At 47.5% G+C, this 20,591-nt stretch overlaps 1 protein-coding gene across 2 annotated transcripts; it reads left to right on the forward strand.

Annotated features, from left to right (window-relative positions):
- Window positions 1–1,420: 1,420 nt before the first annotated feature.
- Window positions 1,421–6,556, forward strand: TBX22 (T-box transcription factor 22; the record flags this gene model as incomplete). Of its 2 annotated transcripts, XM_083883060.1 has the most annotated exons (8): window positions 1,421–1,550; window positions 1,647–1,770; window positions 2,106–2,207; window positions 2,344–2,518; window positions 2,703–2,867; window positions 2,970–3,034; window positions 3,115–3,200; window positions 5,961–6,556. In XM_083883060.1, the coding sequence occupies 8 exons, from the start codon at window positions 1,421–1,423 to the stop codon at window positions 6,554–6,556; spliced, it is 1,443 nt and encodes a 480-aa protein (XP_083739186.1). The 2 variants fall into 2 exon arrangements, with proteins under 2 accessions (XP_083739186.1, XP_083739185.1); XM_083883059.1 differs by having other exon boundaries at window positions 1,421–1,770.
- Window positions 6,557–20,591: the final 14,035 nt, after the last annotated feature.

The following is a 20,591-nucleotide window of genomic DNA, read 5'->3' on the forward strand; positions in this document are numbered from 1 at the left end:
CTGGAAGCAGAGAACGGAATGTTGCACCCCATCCCCTGCCTGCCCCAAAGCCACAGGGCCCAGTGGCAGCTCCCCCCTCCTCAACCTGCTTTCTCAGCTGGCCTGTGCATTTTATCCCTTTCCACATTTTTTTCCCGTTAAGGCTCATCTCTCCCGGCCGACCTCCCCAGTGGAGAGAAAGGCTGCGGGGCCGGGGCTGCACAGGGGACTGGGGGGGTCGGGTTGGACACCCCCCTGCTCAGCGGGGACACCTCTCTCCCCTCCCCAAAACCCGCCTAAGCCCCAGAATCCCCTCTGCTGCCGGCTCTGGGGAGGGTTCCCGGGATGGAAAATAAATCGGCGCTTTCCCTGCGCACCTGAGGGTCCCGCACGGAGCCCCTCGGCCCCGACCTTGCCCTGCCCGGCCGCGCAGGAGTTTCCCGGGATTCTCCGACTGGAAAACGGGGATTTCTGCCCCTAATTCAGCGCAGCTGCCGAGGGCGGCGGGGCCGCGCTTTGAAGCGGAACCGGGGCGAGGGGGGGTGAGTGGTGGAGCGGGCGGGGCTGCCTTAAAAAACACCCCAAAAACACCCAAACAAACAAAAATCAAAGGGAAAAAAAAAAAAGAAAAAAAGAAAAAGAAAAAAAAAAAAAAAAAAAAAAAAAAAAAAAAAAAAAAAAAAAAAAAAAAAAAAGGGAGGCAGGAGGCAAAGGCGGAACCGCTGCTCGGCGCTGTGACAGCCCAGGGGTGGCACCGGGTCTGTCGTGCCGGGGGCACCGGAGGGGCCGCGAGTGACCGGCCCGTGGGGGCAGAGGCGGGGCACGGCTCCCTTCTCCTGTATCCCCCTTTTCCTTGTTTTATTCCCCCCCGCCCCCACCCCGTTTATTTCTCTTTCCCTGCCTTTTTCTTTCTTTTTCTACCCTTTTCTCTTTTTTCTCCTTCTTTTTTGTTAATCTTTCCCCTTTCTCTCATTTTTTCCCCCTTTTCTTTTTCTTTTATTTTTTTTTTCCTTTTTCCCTTTCGCGCTGGTTCTGGTTAAACGTTATTTGCACTTTTGTTGGAAAAGTGGCCCCTAGTGTGCAATTATGTCAAATTTCTTTGAGTTTTACAATTTAATGGAGAACAGTAACTCTTTTATTGATCCTAGACGGGGCCGGCTCCTCTTCCCCCTCTCCCCCCCTCCATCCCTGTGGCTCTCCCCTCCCTCCCTCCCCCTCCAACCCCCCCGCCCGTAACTCCCGTGAAATGTCACTCAATGTTTCTTATGCTCCCACCAGTTTCCAAAACAAACAGAGGAGGCTGCAGCCGTCTATTGACTCAGTTGGATGCAAGAGGATCTGGCGGTGGCCGCTGCCCCCCGACGGGAGCCGAGGGGCGCCGGGTGCCGGCCGGGATGGAGCCGCCGCCGCCCGCCTGAGCATCCCAGGCAGCCCGGGGGGGATGGCGCTCAGCTCCCGGGCTCACGCCTTCTCGGTGGAAGCCCTGGTGGGCCGCTCGGCCAAGAGGAAGGTGCCGGAGGGCCGCGATGAGGAGCCCGGCTGCCGGCCGGCCCGCAGAGCCCCGGAGCCGGGTGGGTGCCGCGGGGAGCCCGGCGCGGTGCGGAGCGGGGGCCGCCCCCTGCCCCGGCAGCCTCCCGAGCCGCCCCTGCCCCTTGTGTTCCCCGCAGAGAAGCGGCCCAAGGCCGGTGCCGAGAGCCGGGCGGGCGGGGTGCAGGTGGAGCTGCAGGGCTCCGAGCTCTGGAGGAGGTTCCACGACATCGGCACGGAGATGATCATCACCAAGGCCGGCAGGTACCGGCCGCCTCGCTCGGGCTTTGCTTTTCCCTTTTGGTTTTCTTTTTTCTTATTTTTATTTTTTTTTCTTTATTTTCTTTTCTTAATTTTTTTTTTTTTTTTTGGTGGGGGATGGCGTTGCTTCTTGGTTTTTTTCTTTTTTGTTTCGTTTCGTTTCGTTGTCTGGGGTTTCTCAGTTCTGTTGAGCTATTTCACTTAGTTCTCCCCCTTTTCCCGCTATTTTCGTTTTGAGTTCGATTTTCCCCCGTCCCGCCGCCCGCTCCCAGTCTCGCAGCCCCTTTTCCTCCCCGCCAGCGGCAGCCCCGGCTCAGCCGCTGTCGCTGTGCCCGCAGGAGGATGTTCCCCTCGGTGCGGGTGAAGGTGAAGGGGCTGGAGCCGCTGCAGCAATATTACATCGCCATCGACGTCGTGCCCGTGGACTCCAAGAGATACAGGTACGGGGGACGGGCGGGGACACGGGGGTCACACGGGGGTGCCGGGGGGCCCCGCAAGCACCTATAGAATCTATAGGTGTGTGTGGGTGTGGGGCGCAGGCGGGGACGGGCTCCTGACGCGGCCGGGCCGGGCCAGGTACGTCTATCACAGCTCGCAGTGGATGGTGGCGGGGAACACGGACCACTCCTGCATCACCCCGCGCCTCTACATCCACCCCGACTCGCCCTGCTCCGGGGAGACCTGGATGCGGCAGATCATCAGCTTCGACCGCGTGAAGCTCACCAACAACGAGATGGACGACAAGGGGCACGTAGGTGTGGGGGAGCCGGGGAGGGGCGCGGAGCATCACCCCGGGGCAGCGCCGGGAGGGAGGGCGGGCGGGGGCCGCTCCTGCTGCCCCGGGGCTCGGGGCTGGGTCCTTCCTGACCCTGCCTCGGGATTTCTCCTTGCCCTTGTCCCTCCGGGAGGGCTCAGCCGCCTGTCCCCCCGCACAGATCATCCTGCAGTCCATGCACAAGTACAAGCCCCGCGTCCACGTTATCGCCCAGGATTCTCGCTTCGACCTCGCGCAGATCCAGTCGCTGCCGGCCGAGGGGGTGCAGACCTTCTCCTTCCAGGAGACCGAGTTCACCACCGTCACGGCCTACCAGAACCAGCAGGTACCGGGGGCCGGGGGGACGGAGAGCCCCGATGCTCCCGGGGCTCCCGGGGTCCCAGCCCGCCCCGCTCCCCGGTGACTCCCCTTCGCTTTCACCCTGCAGATCACGAAGCTGAAGATCGACAGGAATCCCTTCGCCAAAGGTTTTCGGGACCCCGGCAGGAACAGGTAAGGGCCGGGGCCGCCCCGCCGCCGCCCCCCGCGCCCGCCGCCCCCGCGGCTGCGTTTAACGCGCTCTCGCCCCGCAGGGGGGTCCTGGACGGGCTCCTGGAGACCTACCCCTGGAGACCCCCCCTGGCCCTGGACTTCAAGGCTTTCGGCGCCGACAGCCAGGGTAAGTGAATCCTGCCCGCCGCCGCCCGCCCGGAGCTCCCCCGGGGCTCCTCGGGGGCTCAAACCATCAAACATCACCGGGGTGCGCCCAGAAAATAAATCCCTGCTTTTTGGGGGCGTTAATCCCGTGTTGGTTTGGATAAAAATGCTGTGGAAATGGACGCGAGAAGCCGGGCAGGACAGGATGAGGCGCGGGCTGCTCCAGCCCCGGGTGAAACCAGAGTTAGATGGGCAGAAAAAAAATATCTGAGTGTGCAGGAGGCTAATTTGGAGTCGGGTTGTCCCGGCTTTGATCCTGTTACACTAATTGCTTCCAACCGGGTTGGGAATATCAGCTACAAACGTGGTAGTGGTGGCCGCCCGTGCTTTCGCGGCGGCAGCCTCTGCGCCGACAAATGCGTTATGCAGCAGAAAATAAAATTATCTGGTATTTAGGATGCAGCAGTCGCACAGAAATGCAGAAAAGAGGAGGGAAAATTTCGGGGAAAATGCTCTCCTTTATCCTGACAAGAGCAAACGGTCCTTTACAGCCCTTTCCCAGAAAAAAACGGCTTCAGAAAGCAATTATTTGAAAACAGACTATTCATAGCGCCGAAGGGAAAAAACTAACAACTCGTTTGCGCATTGGAGCCCTCCAAGTTGGGTTTAAAGTCGCGAGTTAAACTCTCGTTTATGTCAGGAACTCTTCAAAGTCTTGGGACGCACCAAGTCACCCCTTGTGTCTGCCGGGAAGTGCCGCGAAAATTCACGGCAAGAATTCGTGTTCTGCAGGCGTAGAAATGAGGACACAAAGAAATCCGATTCGGGAGAAATTAAAAGGTTTATCAGTTGTAAAAAGAACTAAAATTATTATCATTAATCGGTGGTGGTAGTAGTAGTAGAAGTTTTATTAATAGTATTAATAGGTTTTTTATTTATTTTATTTTGAGAAAATATCCTATGCCAAAAGCCCTTTTTTGAATGCTTTTGTCGGGGGAGATGCAGTGGTGGATGAGCTGCATGAGGAATGAAACAGCAGCAACTGCAATGTTGAAGATGCTAAAATATTATTTTACATGTAATATTTGAGTTACCTGGGATTTTTAGATTTTTTTTTTCTTGTTTCATGTATTTGGTATTTTTCTTCAGGGTGGAATTCCTGGACTGATATAACAAAATCTGCAGTTCTGCTAGTAATAAAATATATTTCTGAAGAAATGCCGTAAAACTGAAATCCCAAAAACTCTAAAACCAGCAAGTAAATTAAAAGAAATTACAATCTATGTGCTGAACAAAAAAAACAAAACAAAACAAAACAAAACAAAAAAACCTGCCACAGAATTTTTATTTTTAAGCCTAATTGAAAGAGCAGAAAACATCTGCTCATCGACCTGCTCCATCATTCTGCTGCAATCCCCATTCCCAAACTTGCTGTGGAGTTTGGGTGATATTATTGCTCAGGATACCATGCAGCAGATACTGACTCTGCTTTGCTCTGCTGTATCCAAACACCTAGGGGTTTGCTTGCTGCCTCACACACAAATATCAGCTCAATCCCATATTTTCCATGACCCAAAGTCCCTGAGCTCTGGAGGAGGTCAGGATATGTCCATGGAGAGAGGACTGGATCCTGCCCTGCTGATGTCAGGATTGAAGCAGCCACTGACCTCAGCAGGGATGGGTGAGACCCTCACACCACAAAACCTTCCTGGATTATCATGATCAAGGGCTGACCTGTGAGAGGCTCTGCTTGTTGGGAGTTTGGAAATTAATTTGCATCACGATCAAAATCTTTGTGTCTTTAAGGTTTTTTTTTTTTTTTTTAAGATTTGCTATAGCAGCCGATGTGGTTCAGTTTTACAGCTGATTTCGGGTCACTGGTTGAGTGTCCAGTCGGATCAGATCCCAGCCAGGCGTTGTATTGGTTGGAACTGAATGTAAATAGCAGCACAAATGGATCCACATTCCCTTACAACCTTTCACAGTGATTTTGGTAAGAAAGTAAAATAAGGGGCAAAGGAGAAAACCCCTCTGAAAGAATTTGGTAATGAGTGTGCAGTGGACATTTGGGTGTCTCTCAGACAGGCAGGAGACGAAACCAGCACCTGTGTTGCACCAGGACTGGCTGCTCCTGAGCACCATTCCCACCTCGGAGCAGCCATCCTGTCTCTGCTTCATTTTCACTCCTTGGGGTTACTTTTCTCCCAAATTCTGAAAGTGTTCATTCATCCCTTCCAGAAAGGAGGACGTTCACATGACTAGTGAGTTTGGATTTCTGGAGACACCGATAGCATTCAGGGGAATGTTTCAAATTGCTTGGGAAGCCAAGTGAAATGAGTCAATTCCTGTGAGCAGGAAGGTACAAAAAAAATTCTCCATCAGGCTGAATATGCTTTTTTGTTCTTATATCCGAGGGGAAAAAGCTGTCTGGAATTTGGATGAAAAAAGGTATCTGAAATGGCAATGGTGTGTGTATAGCAGGAGAGGGTTATCGGTCGTGCACCCAGGTATGGATCCAGGTGTGTGTGGAGCTGTGTTTACCACGATCCCACTCCAAGGAATGGGATTAGACACATGTGAATATTGTTCTTAGACAAATACTAGCTAACAATAACCATTTGTGGATAGATCTCCCCATTTTCCAGGAGCTGGTCTTTGGAGTGGGTTCGTGCTTGGATGGACACCGGCAGCAGGGAGAGACCAGGAGCAGGAGTCCTCCAAGGATTGCCTGGCTGTGGACACCAGTTATCCCAGCCTGGATGATTTCTGTTTTCCTTTCCAGGTGGGAGCTCCAGCTCTTCTCCAGTGGCCTCCAGTGGTGGGACCCCCTCTCCTCTGAACCCTCTGCTCTCTCCATCCTGCTCCCCTCCCACACTTCACTTGCCTGCGAGCAGCCTGGGCATGTCGTGCCCCGAGAGCTTCCTGCACCCTCTCAACGTGCCCCTCTACTACAAGATCTGCCCCACGAGCTTCTTGAGACAACAGGCACTCCTCTTTCCGAGCCATGAGAAACTGGGAGCCTCCAACCCACAGCTTTTACCCCACTTCATGGTGGATGTGCCCAAACTGTCTTCCCTGAAAAACGCCAAGGATGAAGATTTAAATGCTCAGTGCCTACAAGCCCCCGGTTCTGCTGGTCAAATGCTGTATGGATTACATGCATCTGGAAACATTTTCCCATCAAGTCCCATTGCTCGGGAAGCACTTAATTGTTCTTTACATCCTCCATATGGCTTGTATGGTTATAACTTCTCTGTGCCATCCAGACTGATGAATGCAGCAGGGCATTTCAAAGTGAGTGACAGCATTCCGGCTGCTTTGAGGGACGGCAGATGCAATCACTCCAACTGGCACCCCACAATTAACCACTGCCTTTAGTGGGATCAGAGAATATTTCTGAGCTATGTAAAGCAAGTCCTTCCTTCCTTCACACCCTGGGGCTTGTTAGTTACTGGCTCTGAAACACTGCATGATACAGGAGAGGGATGGGGAGACATTTAATCCTTTTTTTTTTTTTGTGTTGAGAAATGTTGTGTTGTTGGGAGGGCGGGGGATCTGGGAGGGTCTGAGATGACCCCGAGGTGATAGCTTTTGGCCACGTTTGTATCACAGTTGTAGGCTAAGAGCAAACTGTCAGTCACCTTTCTACTATTTGCACTCTTAAGTGGGGACATTGATGTCTGTATTTCTGCAACTCTGTTTTCTCTCTCTCGCTTGCCTTTAGTTAGCTCAGAGCCCTGGGGAGCTGCTGCTCACCCACTCAAGTTGTATCCCTAATTTCAAAGGGACTATCCAGGACCTGAATTTGGCAAAGGAGCCACATCTGGCCAAGCACTCAAGCTTGTTCTTAAGTTCCTTTGGCTCTAATGGGTCCTAATTAATGACATAAAATTCCCTCATTCTCCACGACCCAGATGCCTCCATTATCAGGGTGGGGATATAAATCCAAGTATCTTAAATTCAAGCATCTGCTGCCAGAGTAAAGAAAGGGAGGATGAAAGATGGATGGGGTGAGAAGCTGCAGGGGTGGCCCAGAGCCCTCTTTTCTCTGCCCCACCCTCCAGTGGCACCAGCATCGATGGCACAGTGGGAAGGACTGGATGGGGTCACACATCTGTCCCATGGTGGGATGGATCCGTGCTGGGGACATGGAGGATACACCTTGGAGAATTGTTTGGGATGAAACACCCCCAGGAGCCCTGCAGGACAATCCTCTGACCCAGAGCTCTCAGCCCCAAGGGACACTGAAGATCCACGTGGGATCTCACACAGCCCGTGCCCGAGGGAAGGGCAGGGATGCTCCTGGCTCAGTCCCACAGAGAACACAGATCCTTTATGGAGAATTACAACTCTACAGGCCCTGGAACATGAGATTTTCAATTCCTTCCAAAATTCCTGTTTGTTTTCTTGTAATCTGTGGATATTCTGTTATTCCTGTAAATAATCTCCAGCTCCCAAGGGTGCCATGTAACTCACAATAAATCAGGACAGAGGTTTTATTCTTTATTTGATCAATGTTCATGCTCTTCCTAAAGTCAAATTTATCACTAGATAGATGGCAGAGATTGGAAAATAAGGCTTGGTTGGGACCAGCCCCATTTGGGATTAATCCTATGTTTTCAAACACAACACACAATATAGAGGGATTAGGCACAGGTTTAAGAATCAGAACTGATACCAGACAACAGATTCAGAACACGACAAGCAATATCAAAAGCTGCTAAATCAACAAAAATTACACTTCTACTTTCATGAGACTTTGATAACATTCAGACAATGCTGATTTTCTTAATTTTCCTTCTTTGGGTGTTCACAGAGCTTCCTGTGATGCCACTATGAAATGGGGATTATGATAAATGATCTGTACAACTGTAAAAATGAACAAACCTGCTTTCTTGGGCTGTTTCTTAGCAGTTTATCTCATTATTTTTATTGAAAAATAAAAAAATTTTAAAAAGTGTTTTTTTCCTTGAGAGTCCTGATTTCCAGCATTGGTGGTGACTGAATTCTTGTGGCTGGCCCTGGCCAGGCTCTGTCCAGCTGAGTGCCCACGACCCAGTCCCCACATATGGTTGTACTCCTGGGGAGCTGGAAGGCTCTTCCTGATCGGTCATGGATTGGTGCAATGGGGAACTTCCAATTTTCCAAATATTTGCGGTTGCATAAGATATTCCAGAGCTGCTGGCCATGAGCTGTAATCCAGTAAATCAGTGTCTGGTTAAAGATGTGACTGATAATGACTGGGAGAGATATTTTTGGTGCAGTGATTTGCTCCACCAGGAATGATGCTCGGCTGATTCCAGTGGAATCAAGCTGGATCTCAAAAGCGCCTCCGTGGGTCCCGTAGGATCCCAGGTTTTACCATCCTCCCTCATCACAGCCACATGGAAAACACACCCATAGCCTGGTCCCTGCAAGGTCTGGGTGTGTCACAGGGGGGCCACACTTTGGGAGGGTGCTCATCAGTCAAATCCAGAAATATCAATTTGTACGAGAGGTCGGCACAGCATGGGAGGAGCTGCTTGGTCCAGGTTATCTGAGGGTTATTTCCATTCCCTTGGCCTACATCTCCTGGTTTTATCCTTTCGAAAACCAGTCTAAGTAATAAAAAGGATGTGAGTGGTGTTTGCAGGCAGTCACAGCTCTCTGTCCTGTGCCACCAAGGCCACCTCAGAGCAGACCAAGCTCCCTGGCCCTTCTGGCATAGGAATATTTTCTATATCCACCATGGTGAGTCAGCTGATTCACTCACACTATAAAATATATGGGTTTGCATCGATATTAAAACAAATATGCTTCAAAAAGCAACCAACCTGCACTCTTAGCATTCCTTGTAAAACAGCCACGAGCGGGAGGTGGGTGGCAGAACTAGAGAATAAATCAGGTTAATCAATATAATTTATTAAATGCAAAACTGGGAGAACTGAGGTTGATATTTCAGGCAGGCCCATGTGCCTGTCAATACAATTCCATCACATGCTGCTCTGCATTTCTTGCCACAAATATTATTGGAAAACTCGTGGCCATTTCAAAGTTCACAATTCTTTGGACGTAGTGTGCAAATACAAACAGCACCTCAGGATAACAGTGCTATTTTTAAACGGGAACAGTTTCATCTTTTTAAAGATGAAACTTGCTGAACAATCTCAGCTATTAGTCATTTGACCTTTCCCAAGAGGAGTTTGAAGTTATTTGGGAGTATCTGAGCCTGTTTATAGCACTCATCATGTAAAATTGGACATTCCAGAGGTGTCGTGTCCGTACCCAACTCCGGGACATGGGATGGGCTTGGCGCTCAGACATGGGGGTGGATTTAAAATCCAAGGAGACAAAATACCCGGCAACAATATTTTTAATCAAAGTGCAGTTTACTCTCTGGTTTCACCCAAATCTAATCCATCTATTGGAGGAGCCAAAGGCATAGAGGGAGCATCGGATGTCGCTTTTTGCGATGGAAGTGCCTCGGTTTACATTTGATCTGCTGAGGTTGGGGCTGTAATTAGATGATAATTTGTATCACAATTATGCAAAGCAAACGAGGATTGGATAGCAAGATAGAGCAGAACAAATAAGCACCCAGACCATTTGAAATGCATCCAGTATGGAAACCATGTCCATGTGTGGCTGGGGCTGGGGACATGTTGTTCCAATAAAGTTGCAGAAAGGGAAAAGGCAGGGATCGGTTCCTCCAAAAGTTTCAAATGCTCATGTTTACAAATTTGTATTGCACATTAATATGTAAACACAGCCTATTGGAAACAGATGAGGCCACAATATTTACGTGTCCTTTCCTCTTCGTTTTGGGTGTCTGGTTGTCCCCCAGAACACACAACATCTGTGGTGACTCATAAAACTCAGCTCAGGAAGCTAAAGGAGAGGTTCAGATCATTTTAAAATCCCTGGTGCCATGGTGGCTCTCCCATCCCAGATGGATTTGGGGTTCTGAGTGCAGGGAGATGCATTTGCAACTCCTGTGGGGTTTTGCTACGAGCATGCAGTGGCTGGAGCTGCACTTTGCAGTGCCACAAGTGAAGTTTCATTCCTTGGCATTTACAGGATGAATTTTATAATTTTCTTTACTGCTGCGCCACTTGGAGCCATGATAGGAATCACGGCATTGCTTGGAGCATACAGGAAATCCATCCCTGCCCACTCTGTCCCTCACCAATGCTGCACCCACTGGGAAAAACAGCTTTTAAAACACCAAGAACTACTTTTTATAAATTAATTTCCAAAAGGAAAAGGAAAAATACCTTTCTCACAATGTGAGCAAAAGCTTTTATTTGTTAATCACCTTTTCTTTCACTGGTTTATCTGCATTTTGGGAAGCATATTCCAGGCATCCCTTTCCATAGCATCCCAGACTGCCAGCCCTGGGGAGTGAATGCTGGTGGATGCAGCCGAGGCTGTTGGGAATTACAGGGGCTGAAAGGATTTTTGCAGATGTTGAGAACTGCCCTGCAAGCTGTTTGTGCTTAATAGAGCTCTGGTCTCCCCAAGCTCGTGGACTTTCTGAATTTTGCAGTTATTTATGAAGCCACTTCTCTGCTGTGTCCTTTTGGTGACATTCCCAAAAAGGACCTATCATCTACTTCCATCCATCAAACCATTTCCTCCCAGACTGCTGCTCCTAAAGCACCAAATTTTCAGTTTATTGTAGCAATTAAGTACAAGAAGGAGTGCAGGTTTTTAGCAGGACCCCTTGAGCTTATAAATCAAACGACACAAAGCAGCAAGCAAAAGTCAAGACCTTTCTGGAGAGGGAAACACCAGCGATAGGGAGAAAACTTTGGAACAATCATTTTTGTTGCCTAAGGAGGCAGATCCTGAACAAAACCAGAGATGGGGGCAGGAGCTGAGGATGGCTTCTGGCTCTCTGAAGTCTGGAGATAAATTGGATACATTTTTCAGCTATTTTCTCTTATTTCAAAAGCCTCGCTTTTTCAGGTTTTCAGAGAATGGTATTTCAGAGAAATTCACTTTTTCCTTTTTGGCGCTGGCTCCAGATCTCACCTCGGAGCCGGGTCCCAGCTCCAACAATTTCCTCGGGGCCCTGCCCGGCAGCTGGGAGCACTTAGCAGCTCATCCGCCCGCTCGGCTCACCTGCCTGAGGAGCCTTGACAGGTCCATCTGCTTCCAGTCAGCCCTCAAATAAAACCTGCGGCTCCGAGGGAAGGAAACCAGTCAAGGACTTGTGTGGTGACTTGGAGTTACTCCTCAAATCTACCCTGGAGCTGATGCTCCTGGGCTGATTCTGCCCTCTGGTCCATCAGAGTGAGCTGCTGCATCCTTCCCCCTGGAGCTGCAGCCTGAAACCAGCAGAAATATCCTTTTTTGGGGTAGTTTGGGTGGCCATTAAACACTGAACCGTGATCCTACCGTGCCCACGTCACCTCAAGGATTCGGTGGTTTAAAACATCATCTTCCATCACACATTATTTTAACCACCCAGTAGGTATAAGGCAGTTAGATAAATTTTGGGGCTGGGGCTGTGTTTCATGGGTGTTTCCAATCCCAGGACAAAACGGAGTGATCCAGGAGGCTGGACTGGTTTATCCTCAACAGCACCACAATACTCTCTGTGATGAGTGCCTTTTAAACTTAAAAAAGACCCTAAATCCAGATATAAAGCAATGTTTCAAGTGCAAAATGATTCATATCCATATAAGAGTGAATAATAGTAACAATAATATTAATAACTATTGTTGTTGTTCATAATATTATTATTAATAAAATATGTTTTTAATATAAATATATATATAATATATCCTGTGCCCTCCAAAGCTATGGGGACAATTAAAGGCATCATCAGGTGAGTGAGCCCAATAAGGTGCCATCCTCTCACGGGACTTGAGATTTGGGGCTGGAATTAGGAATTTTTCTCCCTGCAATGAAAGCATTTCACATCTCTCCCTAGAAATATTCAACCAGGGTTTTAACACCACTGCCTGTGCACAACAAACAGATTTAGGTTTACACCAATATCTTAATTTCTTGAAGCAAACCAAAGTGTTAATAAACTTAGAGATGAGAACTTACAGTTTTCAAAAAATTTGCTTATCAATTTTTTTTTACATGGAGGCAGATCCATGTTGAATATCCAGCTGCCCTGCACAGGACATGCAGGTACCACATGTCTCCCTTCACCAGCAACACTTTTAGCTTCAGCCCTTTGCTGAATTCTTCCTTTATGTTCGTTAAAACTTGTACTGTAAAATTAATCAAAGTCGATACACTATTTCCTGTATCGTATTTCTTCTAACGTTATCAATATTGCTAATAAAAATAGAGATTGGAACAGTATGTTGTAATGTCCAGGATATAAGCCAGATCCTGCTGCAGCTGAAATAAATATGAATTTGGCCTTTGGCTTTCATAAAAGAAGGATAATGTCTCTATCTGGGCTCTTCTAACGGATAACATCAGCCCCCTTTGCTTCACTTCTTAGAATTCCCAGAATTTGAGAATTCAGGCTGCTAGAAGAAATACAACTCTGTGTCCTGGAGATTTTCGAGATTAAACCAAACCTAAGTAAAGCAAAGCCCCAAACTTTGTTCCCAGCTGGAACCAAATCTGGCATTTCCAAAGAATTCATGCTTTGAAAGTGCTGACACTTCCAAGGTTGGCCCCTGGAGTTGCAAATGAGGAGCTCTTGAGGGACAAAATAGGAAGGAGAGAACAGGGAAGAGCTTGTATGGATTTGGTCAGGCCCAGGTCCTTTATCCCTGTTGCTGTTCCTCCTTCCCAAGGCAGTGTCTCCACTTTTCGAGGTGGTTTTTAGTCAAATTTTTGGACAAAGAATTAGGAAGGAATTCTTCCCTGTGAGGGTGGGGAGGCCCTGGCACAGGGTGTCCAGACAAACTGTGGCTGTCCCTGGATATTCCTGGGGGTGTCCAGGGCCAGGCTGGACAGGGCTTGGAGCAAGCTGGGACAGTGGAAGGTGTACAATGGCAGGGCTGGGACTGCATGGACTTTAAGGTCCATGATTCCATGAAATGGGTTTGGATGGTGTTTGAGCTGTGTGTGCCAGTGAGGATTTTTCCCCTCTGTCCAGCTCCTCTCCCCACCTTCGGGATCCTATGGCGAATCAGGATTTCCTCAATCCAGCATACCTGAAGGATTTATCCAGGAATGCATGGAGTGAGCTGCTGGTCCTGGGAGTCTCTCTCCAGGTCCTGCTTGTGAGACAGCCAGAGAACCCCACTCCAAACTGAAGCCTCCCAAATGACCAAATACCACTTATTTTTTAACTAGTTTTGAGTATCACTCATGCATATGGAGCCATGAGCCCTAATGAGCCAGAAAAAGAAGGAATTTTGCTGGGTATGTCTCCTGGACCCAGAACAGAGCAGAGGATGGAAATGACATCCAGCTCTGTCCAAGCCAAAACTTTGCAGAGCTGATGGCAAGTGTCTCTGTTGGTCATCCTGCACTGGGCTCGTGGGGCAGGGATGCTCCTGCATCCACTGACTTCTGCTATCACCCTGCGTTGGATCCAGACCATGCTCAGGCTCCTGGGAAAACTGTCTCCAAAATTTTTGAAGCTTCTGGTTCTCGTTGGGGTTGCAACCCTTACCAGAGCCATGGCTTGGAGGTAGCATGGATTGGTCCACGCTCTGCCTTTGGATTTACTCCTCAGTAGGTGAGAACAGAGATTTGCTCCTCATCTTAAAAACAAACAAACAAAAAAAAAATTATGAAACCATTTCTGGGGTGGAGAAAAGTGTTTTATCTGCAGAAATTGGGCTTGGCCAGTTTGGATCCTGGCATTCCTGCCCCAGCAGCCACGTGGCCCTAGCGCCAGCCCCCACACTTTAATTCTTCCCTTTTTTTTCCTTAAAATAGGACACACCTGTAAGGAAGGCGAGTTTTCTTCAAGACATTCCTGATCTGGAGCATATTAAACTGATATTTTTGTTTTGTATTTTGGATGATTTGCTCCAGTGATAACATAATAGCATGATATTTAGCCTGGGACTGATTAAAACATTTCTTTTGATCAGCACAGCAGATTGGAACAGTTGTTTATTACTGGACAAAGCTTGGAGAAAAGGAATTAAGAAGAAAGAGCTCAGAAAAGAAACGGCTCTGGGTGGCTGTTGGGTTTGGTTTGCACTGGGATCTCTCTTTTGCTTTGGGAAAATCCTCTGTTCCAGCCGGGGTTTGGGAAGTGAGAGAAGGGGAGGATGATCCATCACACTGATGGACAACGGCTGAAAAGCCGGGCACTGGCTGTTAAAACCACACGTGTAGGGAATAAAAGTAATTTCTCCCTCTCAGGACACTCTGGTGGCCCTGATCATCACTGATGAATTTCTACACCCAAATTTAGCATTTTCTAGGAGGAAATATCTCAGCTACATCAATCACTGTAGACTTAAAAGCTGCCTATGTTTTAAAATAAAAGATTTAACTTAAAAAACGTTCTATTTTGCTTTCTTGACCAAATGCAGAGTTGTTTTGTTACAAACCTACAACATCTGACTGTAAACGCATTATTCTAGTTTAGCTCCAGTTCCTCTAAAGGCTTTTAAGGCTGTAGATTTTAATTACATGAATATTTTTAATAAAATCCCCTTTTTAACTGCTGGCAAGACTGTAAGGGAAGAAACAATAATATCTGGCTCTCTCTCTCTGACAGAATAATTCTTCAAGTTGCATTTGCCACATCCCCGCAGCTGCGACCAATAACCCTCTGTCTTTATGATTCTCCTCCGATATGAAATTAAAATGAACTGGAAATGTTTATGCTGCAAATGGTGTGCAACACATTAAACAGATAATGCCAGCAAAGGGCTTGCTTCAAGCAGGGGTTCCTCCTCCAGCAGAGCCCCTCTGTAACTTAATCCCCCCCTTTTCCCAGGCAGAGGGAATTGCTGTTCCTCAGCAAGCCTCGGACACATCACAATATCTTCATTAAAGAGGAATTACTTCCATCTCGCCATCCCCAGGTGCCACTGAAAGCGGGGCTTTGTTTCATGTGGCCGGTTGCAATTCCTGTGTTTATAGCAGCAGATTCCTTGGCTTCACAGGACATTTGGAGATAAATCTATTTTGAGTCCTGTTTGCTTCCCCTGGCCTTTTTTCCCCTCAGCGTGTTTATAGCTGCATATTAATTCCTCGGTCATGCCTTTGGAATTTTTCACCGCTTGCAATAAAAAAAAAAAAAAAAAAAAAAAAAAAAAAGAGACCTTATCCTATTTAATCATCTCAGCCCAATACATTTTTTGCTGGTTTGCACCGATCAATACATTGGGCTAAATAAAAATTCTTTCAGGTTTTTAATTCTGAGGGGCTCCACTCCCAACACCTGCACCTGCCCCGTGTTTTCCTTGCAAGGGGACACCTCTCCCCACCTCCCAGGGTTAATCCCTGATGCGGGATCCTGGGGATGTGGAGAGCCTGGGGCTGGTGAAGTGTGAGTGGCAACCTGGTCACTTGTGTCACGTGTCCCTCCACGTCCCACAGCCAGACACTGTGACAGTGACTCGGGAGGGGAAGGAACTTGTCCTTAACTGGGGAGTTTTCCAGCACAACCAGTGGGATTTTCACCTCCTGCTGCTCTCTGGACACCATCACCACAGGATGGTTTGGGCTGGACAATAAAGCCCATCCAGTTCCATCCCCTGCCATGGGCAGGGACAGCTTCCACTATCCCAGGTTGCTCCAAGCCTGTCCAACCTTGCCTTGAACACTTGCAGGGATGGGACACCACAGCTTTTCTAGGACCCTGTTCCAGGGCCCCTCCACCACCACCTCTGCTCAGAAACACGGTTTCTGCTACATGGTGCTGACCTGAGGACTGAAAAGGTCCCATCAGCTTTGCTTTAATATTTCAAAGCATTGGGAATCATTGCTAATTTTTCCTCCAGAGAAACCCAACCCCTCTAGACAGCACTGTCAGAACAACAAAAAAAATTAGATTTATAGGAGCACATCATCGTTTTGGGGTGGGCAGAGTTTATCCCACACCTTCTGTACAGCAACATAAATCTGGTTGGGGAGGGAAGGAAAGGAATAGCAGCACGAGCTGTCAGCAGCTCCCTGGGATCTGACAGGGTCCAGCAAATGCTCCCCCCATCCTGACCCCACCTGTCAATCAGCTTTTGGGGAGAAGCCCCTTCCCACCCTCCCCTCGGCCCTTCGGTGAGGAGCAGCAGCCAGCTCCAATTTGGAGTAGCTGTCATTTATCATTATTTCGGGGAGGAAGGGGCCAGGAAGGTTCTCCTCACCCCGAAGGTGCAGGCAGAGCAGAATTTGAGATGATGGGTGGGGATTTCCACCGGCACAAATGGGAATAAGACTCGGAGCTTTCCAGGCTGCACCAAAAATAGCAGCCCAATTTCAATCTCAATTAGAGCTCGGTAACCCCGGAGTATAATTCAGGAGTCAGCTTCTAATATTTCAATTCAGGATGAAGAATAATATTCCACTTCCCCCTCTGCAGCCGGAGCGATTTTCATTTCATAGGGGCTAATCTTGACTCAAACACGTGTTTCAGCGAGATGCTCAAGGATATGAGTGTGCTAAAGAAAATATGGGGAAAAGTTGTGTAGAAATGGCGGTGCTAAGGCCTATGGAGGAGTCAGCTCCTTGGAATCACAGAATCATGGAACGGTTTGGGTTGGAAGGGATGGTAAAGTTCCACTATCCCGGGTTGCTCTAAGCCCAGTCCAGCCTGGCCTTGGACACCTCCATGGATCCAGGGCCAGCCACAACTTCTCTGGACAACCTGTATCAGGGTCTCCCCACCCTCTCAGGAAGGAATTTATCATCAAAATCTCCTCTAAAACTCTGCTTTTTCAGTTTAAAGACTTTCATTTATTTTTTGGAAGTCTCTATTACCACAGAGTTCCTACCAACATGCCTTATGGAGAAGAAAAGTGCAAAACTCTCCCAGATTTATTATTTATTTTGGAAAACATTCATTTTCCAAGGCTTCCAATCAGTGTTATCATTCTTATAATAAATTCCTTCAAGAATTAACATTTAAAAATTACTGCCTGAAGAGTATTTTGAATTTTAGAAGGTGAGTCTCAATTCGATTTCATTCTGATGACAAAGGAAATGAGCTTTTGTATTCAAATTAACATTATTATTTAGGAAATATACTATTTTTCACTTATATGGTTCACCTGTGAGCACTTTTTCAGCATTTAAAAGTGAAGAGTTGTATGAAGGGATTGATTGCTTTGGTAGGAAGAGGTGAGGGAAAAACTATACGTTTTTGCAACATCAAAATACTGATTCTCCAGCCCTTTTGCATCCTGTCACTGGAGAAATTGCTGGGGCAGAAAAGCTCCTTCAGAGTTTTTGCCCTGCCATGGATTTTCCTGCAGCTTTGCCTCATCCCTCCAAACGACAAGGCCACATTGGGAAGTGCCCCTTCCCTGTGCCGCCGGCGCTCACCCTCCGCCGTAGGAATTATTTCTTTGTTACTTAATCATCTGTAATTATCTCCTGGAGTAAATTCTGTTGGTGCATCAATTTTCAAACACAACAGTCGTTTTTATCAGTCATGTTTATTTAATTTTAGCTGATTAGCACAGAACCTAACAAGTGGCTTAGACTAACAGTGTGTCACTGCCCAAGTATTTTGTAGGTAACAAGAAGACATGGAATAGTGCACATGTTGCTTTGTCTGCATTAATCTATTTACATTGTAATTCTTCAACTGTTTTTAATGGCTGGCTCAGCTGGAAGCAATTAGTTGTCTAAATTAAAGCCACATTTCTCACTTCATGCACTGGGGAAGGCTTTTTGCCCGTTGTCTTTTCTTTGCTTTTTGTTTTCCAAATCAAGACAGATACCGTTTGAAAACGCATGAAATCTTATTGAGGAGATTGATCCGGGTGTTTGGAGCCGTGTTCCCGTGCGTTTGTCTGGAAGCCAAAGCTTTGGATGGGCCAGGGAATGGTGTGTTTTGGAGGTGCACTCTGTCAGCACAGCAGCAGCAGCCGGGCCTTGGAGCAAGACCTCAGGGCAGCAGGAGTGGAGCAAAGCCAGGAGAGGAGAAAGCACCAGATCCTCTGGGCTGCTCTGCAGGGTCAGGAGCCCGTTGTTTATATATTAATTAAATTAAAAAGTAGCTTCGTGTCAAGTACAATGATTTATGCAGCACTTCAGAGCACGGTGTCAGTGCGTGGTGGATCCCACCCTCTTTTTTATTTTACAGGTTGAAATGTCACATTTTTAAAGCAGTCATGGAACACTTGGAGTCAGGCTGGTGTTGCTCTACCCCATCTCTGCTCATCTTGTTCTATAACTCAATGATATTACAGTTTAATGTCTCCCATGAGGCTTGGGCTTTCTGTGCAAGGTGAGATTTTTTCCTAAAAGTACATAGTATTTTTGGTGCATTAAATCTCAAAAATACCATTTGGAAAATAAAATAAAATAAAATAAAATAAAATAAAATAAAATAAAATAAAATAAAATAAAATAAAATAAAATAAAATAAATAAAATCCTCTCCATGCATTGACTCTGAAATCAATGTATTATGTCAATGACTTACGAATGCAAGGAAAGACAAGCCCCACTGTGCCTTCCCTGGACTTCAGAACACCCTATAAACTGGTACCTAATTCACCAGGCTGGGGAGGAGGATACCCTCAGAGAAAAGAAGGATTTAAGTCACCCTGTCTCAGTGCAGCACCTCCAGGGGCCATTGGACAGGTTTCAGTTTGAGCACCATTGAAACTGAGACATTCTATTTTCATTTTGGTCAAAAAATTAATTTTAAAAAGATTAATAAAATTCACATGCAGCCTAGTCCAGACTGAGTCTTCGTTAAAGTCAATATTCCAATAAATCAGGTTTGGCCCAGATTTCCTCTTGAGGAAGGTTTAGCTGGTGATCCAGCAAAACAGGGAGGGAAGGCTATCCCCTTGTTTGCTGCTCTTCCTCCTCACCTCCAAACCCAAAAGCCTCAGTGGAGAGTTCTCTGCCTTCTGCAGTTTGTGCAAAGCCAGAAGCATCTCAATGTGTGTGTGTGCTCCTTCTCCATCAGACATTGTGTGTGTGCTCTTTCCCCCTCAGACATGTGTGTGCTGCCTTTTCCAGCCCATCCCAGCTGTCCCTCATTACATGCTCCGCCTGAGCCCCACGCAGGGTCGGGTTGCGCCGAGGCAAAGGTCAGAGGAACCTCCAGCCTGCATTTTGCCATCCCTTGATTATTCAGATAACAAACAACCTGGAGACTGACGGGGCTTCGCTGTGCCCACAGACACGGCCCGATCACTGTAGGAAAAGAAAAAGGGCATTTCTAATTCCTCCTGGCTTCCTGCTATCCCGAATCTCCCAAAAATAATTAAGCCAGCAGATGGTGTTTGTGGAGCTGGTGCTTGGCCACGGACTCCTTGCCCTGCCACGTCCTGCTTCTAATATACTGCCCAGCATTAATCAAGCAGTTTAGAAGCATCCTGTATCAGTTGTGCAAAACAGGGCTTAAATGATTTACTGTCGGATTCTTTCAGCTCCTGTTAGGCTCCTGTTTTTCTTTCATGTGGGGAGCAGGGGTCAGTGGCGGCAGGAGATCCGTGCTTTCACTTGGACAACATTTGCTGCTGTCATTCCCAGCCCGCTCCGGTCCCTGCCGAGCGACGGATGTGTTCATGCTCCCAGCCCTGGATGCTAATTGATTTTAGGGAGCCCATTCATCAGTTAAATTTAGTAGATCACCCACCAGGTTTGCTGTTCACTGTCAAAGGTAATTCAATTAAAACTCCACAAGTGTGACTAACCAGTGGATGGTAAATATGTTCACCAGCTGTGTTTGCTTGGGCCTTCTCCACCCTATTGTGTCTGTGCCTGGTGGAGGATGTGCCCAAGCCCTGTACCTTGGCTGATTAATGTATACAACAAATCTGCAGCACTGCCAAAAAATTAAGTGCAGATGCCACCTTTGGGATGTGAATGTCTGAACATAAAGGTTTCAGAGAAAAGAAATCCTCAGGTGCATTAAAGGCAGCAGTGCTATGGTGTTTGAATTAACTCAGGTCTTGGAGTTTTTAAAATAACTTTCCAAGGAACCCGAACTGGATTTTTAGTTTCAAAAATAACTTCCAAAGAATCCGATTTGGATTTTAAAATCCACTGACAGTTTGTTTCCCCTCATTCACTCCCACTTTGCCCTCAGCCATCAAGTCAGAGCTGATGTGAAACCATCCAATGTGGTTTTATCCATCACCAAAGCCATGTGTAAATCAGGGAGATGCTGCAGGATCTCATGGAAAGATGTTTCTATTAAACTGTGTGGTGGGGGAACCTGTGCTGGACTCTCCTGCCTGACCAACTGGGCTTTGAGTCTCCTGCCTGCTGCCATCGGGCACTCAGATGTGGTTTGGTAGTAATTAAGCGCATCGTTAACGATCCCATTGCACGCCACGGGACAAAATGGTGTGTCTGCTTAA

The sequence above is a fragment of the Zosterops lateralis genome (assembly GCF_965231275.1).
Source record: "Zosterops lateralis genome assembly, chromosome: Z".
Classification (NCBI taxonomy): Eukaryota; Metazoa; Chordata; class Aves; order Passeriformes; family Zosteropidae; genus Zosterops; species Zosterops lateralis.